This window comes from Oreochromis aureus, linkage group 10 (assembly GCF_013358895.1).
Source record: "Oreochromis aureus strain Israel breed Guangdong linkage group 10, ZZ_aureus, whole genome shotgun sequence".
Classification (NCBI taxonomy): Eukaryota; Metazoa; Chordata; class Actinopteri; order Cichliformes; family Cichlidae; genus Oreochromis; species Oreochromis aureus.
In genome coordinates this window covers 14,289,830-14,303,962 of record NC_052951.1, presented here as the reverse complement: position 1 = coordinate 14,303,962, position 14,133 = coordinate 14,289,830, and the positions used below count along the sequence as shown (strand labels likewise).

General features: G+C 39.3%; 2 protein-coding genes across 3 annotated transcripts in view; one reads left to right on the top strand and one right to left on the bottom strand.

Moving 5' to 3' along the window:
* Window positions 1-3: 3 nt before the first annotated feature.
* On the bottom strand, window positions 4-9,009 carry nfrkb (nuclear factor related to kappaB binding protein). Of its 2 annotated transcripts, none has more exons than XM_031760002.2 (26): window positions 8,930-9,009; window positions 8,445-8,586; window positions 8,133-8,334; window positions 7,914-8,041; window positions 7,652-7,823; window positions 7,362-7,466; window positions 7,150-7,223; window positions 6,978-7,059; window positions 6,370-6,565; window positions 6,149-6,260; window positions 5,936-6,062; window positions 5,753-5,830; window positions 5,581-5,657; window positions 5,397-5,443; window positions 5,192-5,252; window positions 4,921-5,095; window positions 4,714-4,820; window positions 4,272-4,395; window positions 3,683-3,762; window positions 3,385-3,578; window positions 2,994-3,261; window positions 2,720-2,902; window positions 1,708-2,433; window positions 1,047-1,153; window positions 739-874; window positions 4-607 (listed from the first exon to the last, which is right to left on the bottom strand). In XM_031760002.2, the coding sequence occupies exons 2-26, from the start codon at window positions 8,568-8,570 to the stop codon at window positions 470-472; spliced, it is 3,825 nt and encodes a 1,274-aa protein (XP_031615862.2). In that variant the 5' UTR covers window positions 8,571-8,586; window positions 8,930-9,009; the 3' UTR covers window positions 4-469. The 2 variants fall into 2 exon arrangements, with proteins under 2 accessions (XP_031615862.2, XP_031615863.2); XM_031760003.2 differs by having other exon boundaries at window positions 2,720-2,899.
* A 59-nt stretch (window positions 9,010-9,068) lies between these two features.
* Window positions 9,069-14,133, top strand: part of LOC116336197 (ryanodine receptor 1-like) — a 55,524-nt gene continuing 50,459 nt past the window's right edge. The window contains exons 1-2 of the mRNA XM_039617990.1: window positions 9,069-9,235; window positions 10,693-10,765. Of these exons, the coding sequence (XP_039473924.1) occupies window positions 10,718-10,765 (48 nt within the window). The 5' untranslated portion in view covers window positions 9,069-9,235; window positions 10,693-10,717. The remainder of the gene's footprint in view (window positions 9,236-10,692; window positions 10,766-14,133) is intronic.

Sequence of the window (14,133 nt, the reverse complement as noted above, 5' to 3'; positions counted from 1 at the left end):
CAATATATTGAAGTATTTTATTAACAAATCACAACTTGCTTATATTAAACTGAATTAGTACTTTAATACAATCTGACAAGTTGTTGTTTGAGGTTATCAAGAGACCATGTAGACTTTTCAGTTTTCCCACAAACTTGCGCCTGGAATTTCTATGGAAAGATTATAAACAGGCTGAATTTCTTATGATATATTTTGTTTATAACAATGTGGAGAAACAAATTTGGGAGGTAACATTTTGTTAATAAATGACCAGAATTTGCAGGTAATACTTACAACTTGGAGAAAAAGAAAAGAAAGCCAACAGGGTTTTCAGGGAAGAATAAGGTTTCTGGCTTTTATGTTTTTTAACTTGCAAACTGAACTAAAACTCTGATAAATATCGGACAAAAAGAAAAAAAACAGTAACAACAATCCTGGCACATATATAGCATCCTTGACCTATGAGTCATTATAGTCTGACAGGATGAGATCACTGTTGTGGAGCCGGTGGAGTATCAGGTGTACATTTTGGTGAAGGTGCTGTTGTGACTACGACTGTTGAAACAGATTTCGGGGAGCCTGCAGCCATGTGCTGAACCTGCTGCGCTGGAACTGTCTGGATCCGAACCTGAAGAGGAAAAGATAGTAGACAATTCTCTGTATTTGTTTGAGTCGACTAAAACAGATAATTGATCTGAACAGACAAACTATAAAATGAAATCACTATATGTGCTAAAAATGAAAAGCATCTACAAGAACCTGTGTGGCCTGTCCTTGCTGCTGAAGCTGTTGGAACTGTTGCGCTGTGACAAAACTGACAGGTTTGTTTCCTGCAATCAGCTTCGTGCCAGCAGGCATGGTGGTGAGAATGATGTTTCTGCCCAGGCTGCTAATACTGCTCGCACAGGAGAGAGAAATGTATAAATATAGATCAAGCGACTACAAAAATGTGCACTTCTACTGTTATAATGTCAAGAAAACACAAATTGCTGAAATAACATTTTATCTTAGAGCATTAACCTTCACAATAACATGAAAGCGAAAGGTCTAAATCTGTGCAGCCGTACTTTGTGTTCAGGCTTGTTTTCCCAATGGGTGTCGTCACAACACTCTTGCTCTTCAGTGGCTGATTGAGGACAGACAGGGGGACTGTGATCCGTGTGGGTAACTTCCCCTACAGTGTTCACAAAGAACAGAATGGTTTGGGCCATACTGAGACACTGTTGTTGATGGTTTTACAGTACACTTAAAGCAATCATTTAAATAAGTCAAAATTCCCATTATTGAGAATATCCTATTATAGATTGATCAGTGCTGCACATCACTAAAGGAAAAAAAAAAAGTAGTCTGCAGTGAAATGACTTGCTGAATGCAAGCAGACTGTATGTTTGGAGAAAGCGAGGAACAGGTGGATGCATTCCTTGCTTATCAGTTCCTGGTTTTCATTTGAGGAAACCATGCAAATCAATACATTACCAACCTGTTAAAACATTAACTATCTGTTAATACATTAACTGTTTTAGTTTTAACAGATAGTTACGCATAGTTGGGATAATCTTTTCAGTAACTGTAAGCTGTTTGGTTAAATCTCACTGCATTCAGATGTTCAGGCCAGATTCTAAAGACAACCACTTAAACCCTTCTTAAGACATGCATTAGATAACATTGTTGGATTCAACAGTGTGTTATAGTGATGACTGACTGAATAACACTGAATATTTCTCTAACCGTTTGTGTGGTGACAACTGTAGTAGGGACCTGTCGCACAGCTGTAGCTGTTCCTAGCGTCAGAGCTGACCCCGAAGCTCCAGAAGCCACTGTGATCCCTTTAGCACCGGCCACAACACTGGCAGGCATGGTCACTACGTTAGCACATGTAGTTGCTGTGAGAGGTTTACTGCCAGTGGTGGTGGTCATTGTGATGGTCTGACCTGGTTTCTGTGGAATTACACCCAGGCCCGGCATTATCCGAATAGTGGCGCCGGCCTTGTCTGGGGAGGTCACAGTGGAGAAAGTCCTAGATTTTTGGTCGGCCACAGTTACGGCCAACGTGGGCATCAAACGAATGGTTGTGTCTCCTGCAGCCTTTAACAAGGTCGAGGCAACGTGTCCTGCTTTAGTGGTCTGTACTTCCCCAGTACAGGATGCAGCACTGGACACCGAAGAAGGTGAAGGGTGGGGTGGTGTCACGTGAAGAGTGGCTGATATGCTCTTGCCGCCTGTGGAGGCAGAGCCCAGAAAGTCAGAAGTGAGCTTGACAGTCGTAACTGGGGATTTGGCAAGTGTAGCCATCATGTCTGGGGTGATCCGCAGCACTGTTTGGCCTTTAGCATCTGTGGTTATGGATGATGGTGGAAGGCGTAGGACATCTTTTCCCTGGATGCGAAGGTTTGTAGCTGTGATAGGAATTCCTGCTCCTGGAGACTTTACTCCCAGTTGTCCTGTGATAGACACCTGCAAATAATAATAATAATGATAATTATACAAATAATAAATCATGGGATCATTAAATGGTAAACTGCCTTCAAGGATTTTTCTCCTGTCACCATCCTCTTCCTGTATACTACTCAGTTAAACTACATTTCAACTATAGATTTTGTGCTGAGATTGGAAGGAGTGAAATTTGTTTATTCATGTGTACATCTGTAAGCATCTGACATTTAAGGGAACATCTCTCCTATACGGTTAATAACTATTCACCAAAAATGATCTTATTATCAGTTAAAAGAAAATGCTCGACCTGTTTGATGTTCGGGCTGGTGACTCCTTGCAGCACAGCTGGAGAAGCAGGGTTGTTAGCTGGGCTACCAGGTGATCCAGACTGAGGTTTGGCCACAGTCACAGCTGACACAGACAATGTGGTTGGAACTTGGATTGGACTGCTAGCAGGTTGACTTCTTAAAGGCACAGACACCACAGCCTGCTGACATACATGACAAACACAGACAGAATTAATTGTACATTTGCAACAAGCATCCATCCATCTTTTAAAAATTATTAGTTGTTTTTGGTACCTGTGAAATTCCTTTAGCTGCCACTGACACTGGCATCCGGATCTGGTGAGGGGTCTGATGCACCAGTGTGGCTTGCTGACTTCCTGCCGATGACCCAAGGCCAGGCTGAGCAGGAACGACTCGTACTTGTGGGAGAGAACCTGCCGCCAGGTGACTCACTAAACGAGCTGCGTGGGATGTAACTGGCTGTGAAGCTGGTGGACAAGCCTGACTTGTGGGCAAAATGGTTCCCAGCTGGGGCAACGATGGAGGGGACACAAGAAGAACACTAGGAGTACAAGAGGGAGCAGAAGCAACAGACAAGAGTTGATTTGAAATTGCACAAATGAATCACAGTGTATGTTCTTAGACAATATAAATTAGAAAAAAAAAAATCATATTGGACACTGACCCTGGGCTGGTTTTGATTGTATCTGGGACTCCGGTTTTTGTTGGTGTGGTGGCTGTGGAGGGTAAGGGTGATTTGGGGGTTCCAGGTGTGTTCGGAGTGGGTGTCGTTGGGATTGGTGACATGGGATTAGAACTTATATCCTGTCCTGCTTCCAAAAATCCAGTTTTGTTGCTTCCATCTTTGCTTCCAGACTTCTAAACCATTAAAAAAAAGATTAATCAAAACAATAAGTGGTAAATGGTTATTTCCCCCAGTAAATGCTGTTGGGTGTTTGATTTTTTTTTTCCTGTGGACTTACAGGTTTAGCTGCTGGTTTCGGTTTTTGCTGTAGAGCTTTTCTGGCTTTAGCAGCTGCAGCTTGAGCCTGGTGGATCCTCTCTGGATAGGACAAATAAACCAAAGAATATGGTTTTTTTTTCCTCCACTGCTCAGTGATTAAGTCATTTTCTGTATCTAACAGAGCTAAAGAGGCTTTTACAAATGAAACATGTCTTTTCTTCACATGGAAAGAGATGATGAAAGTAGTTCATTTTGCTTGATGCTAATGTTAAATGTGCCATGACTCACGCACACAACAGGAACAGAATCAAGCAGGAAATAAAACAGTTAATGTTAGTTGAGCTGAGGACAACAAGTGCAATAAAGGCGATAATTAGAGTTAATCTGTAACACCTCATGGAGACGTGGACAGGGCCAAGAGCCAGCGAACCAACCAAGTAAGATATTGTGCAAGAAAGGGTAAGATTTTAGTAGGCTCCTAATGTCTTCTAATAATGTCCTTCATACAGAGCAGAGTACTGTATCCTGACGTTGAGTAAAAACAAGACACTGTTCTTTAAGGCAGCTCCATAAACCAGAAATATTTTGAAATAAGCTTTGTGGCTTACCAAACTCTTCCTGGCTGCGATTGCGGTGCAGGTAAATCCACAGTTTGCGGCCAATGTCATACTTCACACAGGGGTCTTTCTCATAGTGAAGTCTATCCAGAGCCCCACTGACAACAGTATTCACCTAAATGGAAAGCAAAGCTCCTTACTCATGGTAAATGGCCTGTATTTGTATAGCGCTTTACTAGTCCCTAAGGACCCCAAAGCGCTTTACACATCCAGTCATCCACCCATTCACACACACATTCACACACTGGTGTGTGAATGTGTGTGTGGGAAATGTCACTAAAAGGCAAAAGCTTAAAGCCAGTGTCTGTCTCTGACAAGTGGTCAAATCATAATCAAACACAACAAAGAAGTCATCTGTAATTATGAAAAATGACAAGGGACACAGAGAAAAAACTAAATGAAGGGGAAAAAAGAAGGGAAAAGTCTTTCATGCCTGTGCACTTGTGACATCTGGAGCAAGAAACTGTGAGTCTTTCAGCAGTTCACAGATCTCTGCCCTCGTTCCTTCCCCATTGGGTAATCTGGCTGCTGCATCCCGTACTAGAAAAAAAGAAAATAGGCAAAAGTCATACTAATGGCTTTGCTGCTAAAGCAGTGGGTCCCCACATCAATGGAATCCACGTAAAACAGAAGCTCTAACCAAGAGAAAGAATGGTGACGTATGGTGGTCGGTCTGAGCGCAGCAGCGTGTGCTCCCTGGCTTTGTTTAGTGACATCTCCTTATCGAACACGCCTTTAACTGGACCCACCACAGATTCAAAGCCGTGCATCCTAAACGTGAAAGCCTTATGTGGCTGGTTGTACCGTTGCTGCTCCTAATAATTAAAAAGAAAAAAAGTATGTGGACTTCAGAGAGGGCATGTCAGGCCAGATGTGCAGATCACTTTAAACGTTGCAGCACAAAAGCAAACCTGGACTTGAAACACTTGTCTCTCATCTCCAGTGCTGGGACGCACGACATAATCAGTTGAACTGTGTGAAAGGCGGACAAAAATAATTAAAAACTTACATATATGTATATTACACTTCTTAAGAATAACTTTAATGTCACAATAATTCAAGAAACAAGCAGAAAACATGAAATTAGCAATAAAATCATAAATTGCTGAAGCTTACAGTCTCGGTGTGGGAGAGGTCATCTCTAATGTTTCTTCATTTTCTGTCTGTTGAAGATAAAAAGCCTTTTTAAATATTGTCAGAGATAAAACTGATAAAACACAAAAAAGTACAGCATTGAACAAACTGTAAAGTCACACTTTACACTGCATTTTTCGTAGTATATATATGTTTTTTGTTTTACCTTGACAATGAAATCTTTGGAGTCTAACCACAACTGACAGAGTGCACTCAAATCCTTCTCTGTATCCTGAGTGGGACCTAAAAGAAATTGTGAATGTTAATCTCCTTTAATGACCACCCGGAACACCAAGCACTACTTCAGGTCAGGTATTACTGCGTTTGAACGTGCTTACCGATCCACTTCCACTGTTGACATTCATCAGAAAATTCCACAAATGGAGAAAAGCCACTGGGCAGTGCCATCATGCCATCTGATTTACAAACAGAAGAGTGCAGAGGAAAATACTTGGATATTTCTTCCCACTCCAACACGGCAGAAAAATAACATTTTAGTGTGAGTGACCATTGCTACTTACCTTTAGTCTCTCCTGCAAGAAACTGCAGGGCTTGAACAACCAAGTCAGACCAGCACGAGGCTGAAGAAAACCATGCATTAATGGGACTTGCTGGAGATGACTGCCATATTTGAACTTTCTCCTCCAACTGAGGGGTTAAATTAATGGTGTTAAATTCTCTACAGGGATGTTACAAAATTTAAAACATGTATGCAGGCTGAAATTAGCGCTTACCACTGAAGTACTGGCAGGACCTTCTGTCCTCAAGATGTTTTCCAGCAAGCTGAAAAAACTGGCGACTATTTCCTCAACTGGAACGGGACTGCTTAGACACTCCTCCACAACTCTGCAATGATAATAATAATAATGATGATAAGTAGAAGAAGAAGAAGAGGATCCATCATCTAGCCAGACTTTACAGTTAATTTTTGACGCCAGCAATTTGCTAGACTCACTCCTCCTTAATGTTGGTTAGCGGGGTAGACGGTGTATCTGGCATGGAGTTGATTATGTTTGCTGGTGGAGCTGATGGGGTGTCTGGAGGTGCAATAGTGTCACAGGTGTCCTCCGATTCAACTTTTATCGTCCTCATTTTCTTCTTCCTTCTCTCATCTCTGATCTTCTTCTTAGGCAAAGACAGATCGAAGAGTGCTAGACAATTAAAAAAAACAACAAAAACAAAATCATCACAGTGTCACAGTGTAATCTGAAAGTACTGACATTCTGTATCAAAGTTTCCACGTTCCAATGCTCTCCCTTTTAAGAACGATGGAAGACATAAAGGTTTTCATTACTTTTTTTGTATACCTCCCCAGACGTTCACTATTACATAAGTCTTTCTTGAAGCTCGAGGTACAACTCATGTTTTTCATTATGACATAAGCTGTGAAAGCTGAGGTGGACTGTATATGAGTATTTAAGGCCTTCTATTCCCATATATTTTTAAACCCCTATTTGTTGTTGTTTTTAAATTTTGGAGTTGTCTTTGTAGATTTCTAACAAAAAAGGTCATCAATTTTTTAATGTTTCATTAAAACATTTAAAAAGTGGATATTTTACTCACGCATAGTCCCTTTACGACCCATGTTTGCTCTTGAAAGTATGTCTCCAAGGTGGATATCAGAGGTTATCAAGTCTGGATGGTCCTAGGAATTTTTTTTTTTTTAAGTCATTAATGATTTAGTGAACAAACGTTATCAGAATCATATATTTTGTTTCCTTCTCTTGCAACTTACCGGTTGTCGCTTCCTCTTCTCACGATGATTCTGCAGCATGACTTTCAAGTCCTGCTCACCAAGTTCTATTTTTTCTGTTATGATAATAATAATAATAATAATGATAATAATAATAATAATAACAAATGATGTAACAAAGAAAAAAAAAAATCACACTTCCTGTGCTTAAACAACACAGTAACATTATTCAGGGTACACGACAAATCACGTACCAGTACTCTTCATGTCTTGGGTGGAGAGGCTTGGTAGTACTCTGATTGAAACTGTGGGTGTTGGAGAAGAGGGTGACTGAGGTGCCGGAGTCCATGGTGATATATCTGGAAGGCATCCAAAGCAACTGGTATGGTCAGTCTTGTAATGATTCAAATTGATGTATCAATCAATCTGTATGTTTAAGTTTCCTCTCAATTTTTCATATTCATATTATCTGTCAGTGAAGTGCTTCATAGATTACAAAAGAATGTTATTAGCATTAGAAACACTCATCCAAGACCAGACAAACCATCATCATCAGATGAAGCATTGCTGTCCCCACACTCAGTTTTGACCTCCTTCATTATGCGGCTCAATCTTCTTCTCACCCTTGCCTCCCGCATTTCAGCATGGGTTTTGGTTGGTAACCTTCTTTTATGTGGAAAGTCCTGACCATTTTGTACTGCAAAGTCCAGCAGCTCCTGCAAAAAGAAATACATCAAAACTCACAGACACAGACAGAAGCTAAGAGGCTGTGTGCAATCTTCCACAAACTTAAAAAACAAAAATACCTTTCTGGAGACGAGGATCTGCTTCAGCAGCCTGTGGTAATACTGCTGAAGGCAGTGCACCTGTCGTTTCCTCTGGGACTTGGCACACAGTTGTCTGTACTTGACCACCTCAGGATTGAAGTAACCATCTGGGTTAGGATAACAAGAGATGTGATGAGTAACTGCTTCAAAAATCAATTCAGCATCATTCACTCTTCTCAGCAGTAAAGTGGTAAGCACCTCTGAATAGTTTTTGTGCAAGATGAAGGGGGTTCCCAAAGTTAAAATTTTTATCGTTGAATAGGTCACTGATGGTACTGCCCTGCTCCACACTATTGTTCTCAGGAAACTGCGGCAGAAACTGACGAAGGTGCTGCCGCTGTGAATCTGACAGTACTTCACGCCAGGTGCTTTCACTCAGCACAGAGAAGAAAATTTCAGGCTGTCGTAAAAAGAAGTGAACAGCAACATATGAAGATATGTGAAGCAAAATATGAACCGTGAAACAGCAGAAAAGAGGATAATTTCGCAACTAAATGGCAAACAACTCACGTCCTCCAGGAGGTCCTCTGGAAGGCTCACTCTGCAGTTCCCCAGCATGCACTCCTCGGTGATTTGCTCATCGTTCTCTTCTTTTGGATCAAGAGGGTCCGAAAGCATGTGTGCAAGTGCGTCCATTCTCCTCTGTTCCCACCTTCAAGTATTTCACATGACCACAAATTCTCAGAAACCCTCGGAATACGTCTTTTCACTTATTCACGTTGTTCATTAAATAGTTTTGGGGTAGTGTTGTAGCGCAAGCAAGCAAAACCATCCACAGCAACAAAACACCTCTTCACAAACTACGCTAAGGTGCTAAGCTAAGCTAGCAGGAAGCTCAATATGACGCGTCTATATACGATCTCTGTTCACTAAGCTGGTATTTAGCTTAGCCACCAATGATAGTACTCTGTGCAGTATGCTGGCTAATAGAATAACATGTAAGAATACTGTGCTCATATAGATGCAAGTGATTAAAAACTGTTGGTAGCTCTTACCTGACTTTGCTTTATGTTTTGAAATGAAGAGGGAACTATTTTACCGACGCACGGTTTTCTTCTTCTATTGATATTTGATGACATACTCGCCCCCGAGGATTTGCCGCCCTCTAAAGGAAATGAGTAAGTATGTGCTTGGTCTGTAGCTGTACCAAACATAAAACTTAACTCTGCCAAATTGTAATTTCAGTAACATATTTACTGTTATTCATTATTTGTGCAGAATTAGCTGTCTAATTTTATGGAAGTGTTCGAATTAATAATACGGCTTATAAAATCGGCTGGGTCTAATTTCATTGCATGCAGGTAAGTCTATAAAGGAGCTAAAGGCTAACTCCTAAAAATTCCTATGAAGCTAATTCCTAAGTAACAATTAACAAGAGTAACTATTAAAAACTTAGTTGGTATCCCTTTCGTGTATTATATTCCCGAAAGACACCTCTTCATTTTCAGTTTAGCCTCATGACAGTGTTATATAAACTTATTACATAAGCTAATGTATGGCTTATAATAATAAATCAGTGTAACATTATAGCTTTATAACTTATGTGCGTGTTTCGTTAACAGAGTCATTCTCCAATTGCAGGACACTTTCTGTTCCACCCAAAAATTTAAAAATAACTCTAAAACAATAGTTGTGTAAATTACACCTGTCCTGAGGCAACATGTAAACCTATTTGTTGAAAAAGTAGATCCAAAATATTCTTTAAAATACAAAATAGCTCTTGAGAACTCCCGCAAAATGGCGTTTTTCTCTTCCTAGTCAAATTGCATGATAAATATGACAATTATAATAAGTTGTAAATTAACTATTATGGTTTCAATACATACCTCTTATAATTGTTTCAGTCTAAGTTTTGACCCACCTCTGTGCAATCCTGTCACTGAAACCTGTTTAGTCTGGAAAAAGAAGTGACAAAACACATGATCACATGATGTGCTAACACCATAGGTAGACCAAAGTTTAGTCCTGTTTGAGGTATTTTGTATTTTTCCAATCTGTTATGACCAGTTTGAATGTGTTACTGTAACCCATGTAACGCTCATTTTTTAAATAAGGCTGATTAATTTCACTTTTTATTTATTTATGTAACTACATTCTTTTCACAGTCCTTAACATTCCATGGTTAACATCTTCTTCTGGGAAAACACTAATACTGGCACTGATTGTTGTGTCAAACATAGATATTCAAGAAAAAGTGCAGCTTTGATGCCTGAGCTGAACAAAATCAATTTTTTAAAGGTTTATTTATCATTTTCTTTAAATACATAACAGCTATTTATAAAATAAAGGGTATGGGTTTTTGTTTTTTGTTTTTTTACAGTTTATAAATTGTATTCTAGTTGTAGAATGACCCAACAGATAAACACTTAACATAATTGTATCTCCCCTGTAACTTGTGAAGAATCCTCCTTTTTATTGAACGTACAGAAGGAGAAAAGAAAAAAAAATAATGGTGAAAAAATAAATAAGGGGTCATGTCTGATGAACTCTTGTCTGACTTCTTCCTCTTTTATATTCAGTTTTTATTTTAGTGTCCTTGCATTGATATATGAACATCTGAAATGCTGCTTCGGTTTTTGCTCCACCTCTTTTTGATGCTGTAATGAACAGACAATCCCTCTGCCTCATAACTCAGCCCGGGAGAGGCAGGGGACACACTCTGTCCTTCAGAAGTCTTCACCAGCATTGTCCTGCCATATGTGGCTGGCACAACGAGTGGCAGAGCTGTGAAACGAACACTTTCTCATTTCTCTCAAAGGTTTTGCCTTTAATTCCTTGGGAGGATGGCAGAAGGTGCAGATGGAGAGGAAGAGATTCAATTTCTGCGTACAGTAAGTGATGCTCCTTATCTCTTCTCGATTAGTTGTCAACTGTTGGTAAACTTATTCATCAACAACAAATGGTAGTGCCTATGCTTGTCCATGATGTGGTTGCTTATAACAGATAGTTAGACAAGCGTTCAGTGTGTTCGGTAGCTTTCTTTACATAGCACAGATAGACAGGCACAGGTGGCTGGTTTTGTTAGCATTGTTTCCTATTTATATCCCATTGGCTACTTGATATACAACTGTTTTGTCACAGAGAAGAAAATGTCTGGTGCCAGTTGACAGTTAACACGTAGACATATCGGTCTCATTGTCCCATTCCCACTGGCTTTATGGGAATGTTTATGTTTTTGTTATTTAATTGGCTGTAGAGCTACAAGAACTGATTCATGACTCCCGTGTGATACAGAGGCATGAAACATCAATTGTTACTTCTTCCTGTTGCACTTTCATTTTATTTTTGCCCAGTATCCTTCAAGATTAAATCCTTCTTTAGTCCTCCTACAGAGTAAATAAATAAATAAATAAATAACACCCAATGCTCTTCTGCCAGTTGACAGATTTCAGTTTTTTAAACATGAGTTGCTTAATTGTTGATTATTATTACATTATGAAGTATAATCTCTTAGTATAATCTCTGCTGTGTGGATATAAATGAATCCCACTCAGAAATTGAATTTTGTTTTGTTTTTATTACATTACAAGTTTTTTAGTATATTTTACTTAAAGTTTCTTACATAATTGACTGTACTATAGTTATATCAAGTATTTAGCTTAAACGAGTTTATCTTTGCTACAGTCCTCTCTGCTGAGCTATCATATTTCCTTCTTAGATCTCTGGGCCAAAGCTGACTGCAGAAGGGCATTGTGGCCTTGCAATCAGACAACTCAATGTAACACTCTTTATTTGGATGGTCGGTCTATGTTGCACATGTTCAACATAGTGGTTGAACATGTGCAGTGTAGTAACTCTAGCCTTCAAAATAGCACAAACCAGACGCTGATTATCCAAAGCTGTGTTATGAGAATTTCTCATCTTTACAGTTTTTTGTTCCTTCTCGATTAAATGTGTGTGTTCTGCAGTCTGCTACTTTGTGCTTAAACAGGTGCCCTTAACGGATAATTAGAACAATGTGAGCTCTTTGAAATTTAAATGTGTTTTCTTGTAAATATTTAACCTTGAAGCTGCTATACATAATTCTAAGAAGCACACATTTTCACTTGACATTGTCTCTCGGCTTGAAACAGAGCACTAAGTAAAATATGTCAACAATGTGTCACTGTCAGTCTGCTGCTTTTCGTCTTGAACTCAGCTGGGGTCTAAATTTACTGCGTGAGGATTAACAGTTTCAAAGCTTGGCCCATTTCAGCACCTGCTTACTTCAGTCCATTTGAGAACTGCATTACTGCAGTAGTGCTGGCTCTTTAGTGGAGTGTTTTACCACTGCATTTTCAAAGAGAAGTAGAGAAGCTGAATCGCAACACCTCTCACACCGACAACTGCCAAGGTTGACTGAGATATAGCTGTCACTGTCACTGTAGCTACGACTGAACTTTGGTTGTTAAAATGAAGGCTGAGACACATCAGACAAAAGTGCTTCCTAGATCGAATCGTTTCAGATTCAACCAAAAATACAACCAAAAGTGAAGTAAAATCATCCACAACTTCACCCACATAGCCAGGCAGAAACTCGTCCTTCTAAAAGGAATAATAAGCAATAAATGCATCACTTAAAGGTTTACAGTGTCCTTCTTTATGTGTCTGGAGAGCATTCTTTGACTGTTGAGTATTTTAGAAACTGCTGACCTAAGGGGATTTTCCCACCATCTGTAGGGTTTACAGAGTGGTCCAAAAAAGAAAAAATATCCTGTGAGCAGTAGTTCTGCCAGCAAAACTGTCTTGCTGAGGAGACTGCTTTGAGCTGATAGGAGAATAACAGTTACTCAGATAACCATTCATTACAAAAGAAGATGCTCTTCTGCATGTAGCATACTGAACCTAAAAGCAGATCGGCTATAGTGGAAGAAGACCACACTGTGACCTTTAGCAGGGTAACGTGCCATATCACGAAGCTCATATAAAAAAGCTCATATCATCTTAGTCTGGTTTCCTGATAGTGACAGTGAGTTACTTGTACTCAAATTGTCTCCACAGTGACCAGATCATCAATCCAGATTCACATCATAGAAGTGCAGCCAACAAATCCACGGCAACTGTGTGATGCTATCCTGTCAATATCGACCAAAATCTTTGAGGAATGTTTCCAACACCTTCCTTGAATCTATTCCATGAAGAATTAGGGCAGTTCTGAAGGCAAAAGGGGGAGCAAACTGATAACTGAAGCAGGGTGTACCTAATAAAATGACTAGTGAGTGTAGGTATATTACTACATTGAGGGGAAATGCATAATAGCTGCCCTGATCAAAACTGCTGTTGTGATCCTGTAGGGTTCCCGTAGGACTGTCAGTTTATTAAGGCTCTATAATATTTTGCTGGTCTTTAAGGTCAACTGCAAGATGTACAGTATTTTTTGCTTTAAGGTTGTAAATGATAGACTTGACTTGACTATGCCAAAGGTTAAAGATATGAAAAGACTGTGATCAGATCATAAAATTAATTGACAATAATAAGACTGTATTTTTATGTTAATATGATATTACGTTATAATTATCTTAAAGTCATGCTAAAACTGAGTAATATAAAAAAAGAAAACGTAGAATTACAGTGTTAGAGCTGCGTCGCGGTACTGGACTATCAATACCAACAGACTTTATTAACTTTATTCAAGATCTGAAAAACTAAGACTGAGAATATGTCATTTCTGGGTTGTATTTCATTGATTTATGTTTTTAGTTTAAATTGCTTTGTTGTTTTTTTTTTCAGAATTCACCATAAATGAAAATTTAACTTGAGCCAGGGTAATCCAACACTACAGTAGATGTATAGTAGTGTAAATACCAGTATCAATTTTCAGACTTTTTTTTTTAAGTTCTGACAATCAATAAATTCCTTTTAGTATTCTTTGTTGGGTGTGAGCACGTGCTATGATTAAGGGGGAGAAAGAAATAAGATATTTAGCAATTTTTAAATACAACAGTGTGTGAAATTTTGAGTTGTGTTGCCTCAAAGTAAGGTTTTATATATTTCTCTCCTTTGAAAACATGAGTAATTGCATTACTGGACAAGTGCAATGTGGGGAGATTTTCTTCCTGGCTGTCAAATCCTAAATATCTTTCGCTTTCCAGAAAGGGATGTGTGAACAGCAGGTGCAGCCGCCTGAAATAGATAACTGTGCTGGGGTCTCAGAGCCAAAGGAAGGGGCTTAGGGATCTGTGGCCAGTGACATGCACTGAAAAGTAACACAACACAGAGG